This window comes from Helianthus annuus, chromosome 8 (assembly GCF_002127325.2).
Source record: "Helianthus annuus cultivar XRQ/B chromosome 8, HanXRQr2.0-SUNRISE, whole genome shotgun sequence".
NCBI lineage: Eukaryota > Viridiplantae > Streptophyta > Magnoliopsida > Asterales > Asteraceae > Helianthus > Helianthus annuus.
In genome coordinates, this window is record NC_035440.2 from 36723709 (window position 1) to 36730504 (window position 6796).

At 37.0% G+C, this 6796-nt stretch overlaps 1 protein-coding gene across 1 annotated transcript; it reads left to right on the forward strand.

The window, feature by feature from the left end:
* Positions 1-1055: 1055 nt before the first annotated feature.
* On the forward strand, positions 1056-5696 carry LOC110872714 (proline transporter 3). The gene is made up of 7 exons (XM_022121577.2): positions 1056-1480; positions 3584-3808; positions 3896-3990; positions 4443-4632; positions 4708-4832; positions 4965-5180; positions 5258-5696. The coding sequence occupies exons 1-7, from the start codon at positions 1387-1389 to the stop codon at positions 5633-5635; spliced, it is 1323 nt and encodes a 440-aa protein (XP_021977269.1). The 5' UTR covers positions 1056-1386; the 3' UTR covers positions 5636-5696.
* The last annotated feature ends 1100 nt before the right edge of the window (positions 5697-6796 follow it).

A 6796-nucleotide genomic window follows, 5' to 3' on the forward strand; every position in this document is an offset into this window, starting at 1 on the left:
CCCCACTCCCCATTCAAACACCCGGTGTGATTCACCGATCGGTGAATTCACTCCCCGAAGGAAGTCCCCGCAACCACACTGTGCTCCCTAATTATTATTTCTCAGTCCTTTATAATAACAATAATAATAAAAAATATAAGGGGTGTATATTGGCTTCGGCTATTAGGTTGGAGGGTGTGGTTGGAGCCCTCTAGGGGCTTTATCAGGACACGTAAGCGACACGTAGGATCCACGTCAGCCAGGGGGCTTTATCACGCCCTCCTTTAACTTGCAGGGTGTGGAATGGAGCTTCATAATAAACAAAATTAAAAAAAAAGATTTCATTGGATTAAATCTAGTGGGCCCCACCTGAACCTCTCATTTTTGGCGTTACCATGGTAGCGGAGAAGGGATGGCGGCCCCCCTCTTAAAATCCTGGGTGTGGTGATGGAGCCCTGTGGGCGCTATACATGGATGAGGTGGATGGATGGCGCCCTCCATACGCTCCAGCCTTAATAATAATAAATGGGTCCATGGCTGTATAATCTAGTGACATTTTAAGGGTGGGATAAGACTTTTGGACCAATAGGTCCTTGGTTCGATTCCCACAAGGGGGTTTTTCCCATATTTATTGGGTTTCCTTCTGAATTGGTGTATAGGCATTATGCCTAATAGAGATAGATATGATCGGGTGGTTCCGCTGGTAACACGAGGATACTCCAGTGGTCCATCAGTGATTCAAATTTGTGGTTCAAAAAATAAATAAAAATAAAAATGAAATGAAATAAAATAAAATAATAATAAATGGGGCGGTGATCCATAGGCGCAAAACCTTTAAACACTTTGAGAGGGGAGATCTTGGGTTTGAGTCCCACTAACTACACGAATAAAAGAAATTTACCGTTAAAATAATAATAATAATAATAATAATAATAATAATAATAATAATAATAACAATAATAACAATAATAATAATAATAATAATAATAATAAAATATAAGGGGTGTATGTTGGCTTCGGCTAGCTTGTATATTCTTTTGGGTGAAAATGTATAAAAGCCTTTTTTGTTGGTCGGTAAAAAAATAATAATAATAAAACCACACCAATGCATCTATAAATATGTGTCAATCTTGCGCAGTTTTTGGAGTGCGTAATCGTTCCCCACAACCCCACTAGTCCCCTAATTTGCATACCCAATTTGAATACTTCTTCTTTTCAATTCATTCACATTTCACACTCAATAAAGATTAAAGATACTGTGAGAGATAAGGGAGAATATACATATACATACATATATATAAGTAGTATACATCGCTGGCTTATCTAGAAAACGTAGCGAATTCGGAAGCGGAACAGAGAGAATATCTTTTGTCAATTGAACAAGAAGTAGATTGTTTTGTAATTCCAATGGACGACGTCGTTTCTACTCGTCCCACTAAGGTTTATGATGATCAATCAATAGCTATTGAGATTCCTGAAACTGCTCATCAAATCAGCAGCGGTTAGTTCTTTTTTTTTTTACTGATTAATTTTGTTTTGTTTGTCAATTAACCGGCTTTACTTTATTATAAAAAAAATTAACCTGTATTGATGATATTATTTTTGTGTGGATTAATATTATTGAATTCCGTGAACCAAACGCACCCGATTTTAAATTTTAAGATGCAACTGTTTGTTTGTTTTATCTGTTGCTGCTATAGTTTACTTGTCACTTTATATTAGCGAAAGTTTACAACAATCACTACTAGTTTTTTCGTTATGATATCTGGATTATTATACTGTATCATAGGGATCAGCTCGGTACCGAAAATCTCCAAAAACAGGTACCGGTACCGAAAATACTCGGTACGGTGCTGATATTTGAAGGTAAAAGCCGATAAATACCGGTACCGAAAACGTCCAAAGTCGGTACCGAAAATATTTCGGTTTGGGAATTCGGTACTGGTACCCGGTACCATTTAAAAAAGGGTTTTTTTAGCTGGGGATATCTTCCCACACAAAAGCCGACAGATAGGAATGCTATAAGTGAGATTATAAACTGCCAAAATGGTCCCTGAGGTTTGGTCACTTTTGCCATATTAGTCCAAAACTCAAACCTTTTAAATCCTGTGGTTTCAATTTTGTTTTCATTTTCATCCAAAATCAAAATCTTGTGAGATTTTCCGGTTAACATCCAGTTTTTTTTTTTTTTTTTTTTTTTTTTTGTCTTTTTCCTCTCTTTTAGTGAATGGCAAAATGGACAGATTTTTTTTAATTTGTTATAATTAAACGTTAAAAGACTATTTTGACCTTCATTAAAATGGAGGAAAAAGACAAAAAAACTGAATGTTAACCGGAAAATCTCACCAGATTTTGATCTTGGATGAAATGTCAACAAAATTGAAACCACAGGGACACAGATTTAAAAAATTTGAGTTTTGAACTAAAGTGGCAAAAGTGATCAAATCTCAGGGACCATTTTGGCAGTTTACTCTACTGTATATGTTTGTTTGGGAGGGATTATATATGCAATCTCTTGATTTTGTTTGGGAAAACTATATCTAAGGGAATAAGGGGTGTTTGGATGTGGATTTTGGAAATAATAAATTTATATCAAATCTGAAAGAGATATTCAGAAGCCAAACAGGGAACTTTGCATCTATACCAATAACCTGTTTTGAGTTTTCATACAAAATTGTTGTCAAGATGATATTCACTTGTACCAAAGATTCAGAATCTTTTTAATCAAGCTGAGTACCCTTGGTACAACAAAAATACTATCTTTTAGTTTGCTTTTGACTCATTTTGTGAAAACTTGTAAATTTTCCATGTGGGAAGACCCATATAATTGTAAAGTTATTGACTTTCTTATTTTTCAAGCTAAGGTAGACATTTGTCAGTAGTCAATATCACATATTATTCAATAAAGTTCCTTACTTTTTATGCTTTTTACGGGTATTTTTGAAAATTGGTTAGACTAGTGGGTATGGGGGCTGGCTGAGGCACGGCTTGGCCTGGTGCCGGTCCCTCACACCACCCCCCATAGGGTCGGCTCGGCAAGTTCGACTCCCACCAGCCGGTGTTGCCGTGTCTCTCTCCTCTCACCTAACATACACACATCTATACATACATATATATATATATATATAAAGGGGTTCATCCCCCACCCCCCTAGGTCCATCCCCTCTAAGCTGAGCCTATGTGGCGCTGACGTGACGGCCCATCCCCTTGGAGATGAGGCTCTCCATACCCACTAGTCTTAGTGCTCAATCATCTTTATCAAAGTACATGCTAGTCAAAGTGTCAAACATTTGTAACTTTCATGGGAAGGTTGTTAGGTAGTTACTTGTAGGCCCAACAGGTAACGGGTCAAAACGGGTTATGAGCAAAATGAAATTAGCCTCTAAACGGGCTGTTTCAAAAAGTTTCAGTTTTGTTCAAATCAAAACAGGTTCTTACCAAAATGGGCTCAGGTTGAAATTAGTTGTTTTAGAAAGAAAAAAAAGGTAACCAAAGATTCAAAATGGGTTCACGCATTATATAAAAAAATATATATTTTTTCTATAAATTATTTTTATTATTTAAGGGTTGCTTACAATATGGAGATTTTGATCACTTAATGTAGATTCATGGTTTCAAGCGGGTTTTGTTCTTACAACGGGGATCAACAGCGCGTATGTTCTGGGATATTCAGGCGCAGTCATGGTTCCGCTCGGTTGGGTAGGTGGAGTAGTGGGTTTAATCTTAGCCACAATAATATCACTCAATGCAAATGCTCTTATTGCAATGCTTCATGAGTTTGGTGGCAAAAGGCATATCAGATACAGAGATCTTGCAGGATTCATATACGGTAATGACCAAACTTACAAACTATTATTGTGTCGTGCACACACATGTATGTGTAGACAAATAACCGAGGCTTTTGGAACACTTGCAGGCCCGAAAGCTTATTCTCTTACATGGGTGTTGCAATATGTAAACCTTTTCATGATCAATGTCGGTTATGTTATATTGGCTGGTCAGGCTCTCAAGGTACCGTCAATAAGCTCAAATTGTTTTAGATGTGACAATATCGACCAATTTACTTATGAATGGGTCAATTTGGATTGTGTTTTTATTCCAAACTGGTAGCTAAAATGGCAAACGGATCGAACAGGTTGGAGGTGGCACAAAGTTTGTATTACTTGCATACAACTTCCTTAATTGTTTTTTAAAAAAATAGTTTATTCATTGTAATAGTATTTTTAATTATAATTAACGTATTAATTATTTGTAGTACATTTTTTAGAAATGACTAAAAGTGTTAAAGTGCGATGACATGATCCGACCCATACATTTTGACCCGTTACCTGACCTGCCTCGAGGTTCTTTATGTATTTTTTTACTCCAATCACATAAATGTCAAGCTACTTATCTTTTGAATTATCCAATGAATTTTTTATTTTATTTTTAACACTTAATCAAAGCGTTGTTTGATTTTGTAGGCGGTTTATGTACTCTTCAGGGACGACAATGCCATGAAGCTCCCGTATTTCATTGCAATGGCAGGCTTCGCTTGTGGCGTTTTCGCGATTTGTATCCCTCATCTTTCGGCTTTAGGAATCTGGCTTGGATTTTCAACGTTTTTCAGTCTATCATACATGGCCATATCATTCGCCCTGTCTCTTCGCGATGGTATATTCTCTTACACCACATCTTTTAAGTATTTGTTTGTACCAAATTTAAACCGATTTTATACGGTCTTTAAAGGGATCAAAGCTCCACCTAGGGACTACAGCATTCCAGGGTCAGACATAAGTCGGGTCTTCACAACTATCGGTGCATCCGCAAGTCTTGTTTTCGCTTTCAACACAGGAATGCTCCCAGAGATACAGGTTAGAATTGGACCACCAAATCTGTTACAAACGGGCCGGGTTGGGTTGGGCTTGGTTGACCCTGAACACAAAAGTTATATTCGTTCGGTAATAATCTGATCTTTTGAATAATAATGCATTGTTGTTTGGTAGGCAACGGTGAGACAACCGGCTGTTAGGAATATGATGAAAGGGTTATACTTCCAATTTTCCGTAGGAGTTTTGCCGTTATATGCTGTCGCCTTCATGGGTTATTGGGCTTATGGCAATGAAGCAGAGGGTTATTTACTCAACAGTGTTCATGGGCCAGTTTGGGTCAAGACATACGCCAATATATCCGTCTTTCTTCAAACCGTCGTAGCTTTGCACGTAAGCTTTCTTTTCCATTTCCCCTTTTCCATTTCACATGACGCAACGTTGATCATATTTCCCTTCAATTTTTGTAGATCTTTGCAAGTCCAATGTACGAGTTTCTGGATACAAAATACGGAATCAAAGGAAGTGCACTAGCTGTAAGAAACGTGTCATTCAGAGTGATGGTGCGAGGTGGTTACTTGACAGTGACCACCTTACTAGCGGCAGCGTTGCCGTTCATTGGAGACTTTATGAGTCTGACAGGAGCGATTAGCACCTTCCCACTTACATTTATACTTGCAAACCATATGTATTTGGTGGCTAAAGGGAACAAGCTGACTTCTCTGCAGAAATCATGGCATTGGCTCAATGTAATTTTATTTGGGGTCATGTCTGTTGCAGCAGCAGTTGCTGCTCTCAGGCTTATTGCTGTGGACTCCAAACATTACAGCATCTTTGCTGATATTTAAAATAGCTTTTGTTGTATTTTTATGGGGTAGTTAAAATAAATCCCATTTTAATTATTCCATATTGAATACCTATTCTATTAACCTAATTATATAGTAATATAGTCAACTTAGTAATGTTATTTTATAATACCACCTGACCTTGCACTTGCAAAGATCTAATAAACTCACGCTACTTTTGTGGGGGGCAAGCACCATACCACTAAGACGTCTAGGCCACTAGGTCATGGGTACTTAGTATTATTTAAACCATCGGATGTGATTAGCACTTACTAGTTGGAATGTGTGCCATTTATTTTCACCAGGGTTGTTTATGACTTGGTTTGGCCGGTTCTGACAAGAATTATGGGCGTTAACTACGATATTTTGGATAAACTAAACCAAACTAGCTGGGTCGGCTAGACTAGCCAAAAAGGTTTGGTTTTGGCGGTTTGGGCCGTATTTTAACACGGAATTGTAACAATTTCAATGTAGGGTTAATAAAGGGATCAAACGTTTTACCGTCAAAGGGTTTATAAGAAAAGGCGAAGAAAAAAACTTAGAAGGCACGATTTTGCTCAGTTTGGGCTTAATGGCCGATTTAGCACGACTGGTGTGGTTTAGTTGGTTTCGACGGTATGTGAACATCATCTAAAATGAAAATTAGGTTCGACCAACTAGTTGTATGGAACCACTGTTTTGAAAACCATATTAGACCAGACAACTAGTGGGACCATGAATAGACCACCTTATCGGTTTAGTTTCATGCTATGAGCCGTCAAGAGTTTGAAGCGTGTGGTTTTTGTTATTCTAGTGGTTAAGTCAGTTGGTCTTACCGTTAAAGTACTTATTTCATGTCTGGATGATTAATATTTAAACTTGATTTTATGTTTTGGATGATTAACTATTAAACTTGTTTTATGTATATAGGATGAATATTGTTTTTAACTTTAAACTTGTTTGTATTTGGATGATTAATGATTGAAATTCTCCTTTATTTAGTTTTTTTTATATCTTTATATTATTTTTTAAATTAGTTATGATTTCATTCGGGTTTTATCTGATCACTGAAACAACGATAGATACAATGGCCGTTAGTATTTTTAAAAAGTGTCGGTCACAAAACATACCATAAACAGCATCGTTAATATGCTTATTGAGATAAATGTACCGATGAATTTTAAG

What these genes read in the sequence shown, in the direction of transcription:
- LOC110872714 (XM_022121577.2), top strand. Translation starts at nt 1,387, where the DNA reads ATGGACGACGTCGTTTCTACTCGTCCCACTAAGGTTTATGATGATCAA. An exon ending in TGCTCATCAAATCAGCAGCG is followed by an intron (nt 1,481 to 3,583) that starts GTTAGTTCTTTT and finishes CACTTAATGTAG; the next exon opens with ATTCATGGTTTCAAGCGGGT. An exon ending in CGCCCTGTCTCTTCGCGATG is followed by an intron (nt 4,633 to 4,707) that starts GTATATTCTCTT and finishes CGGTCTTTAAAG; the next exon opens with GGATCAAAGCTCCACCTAGG.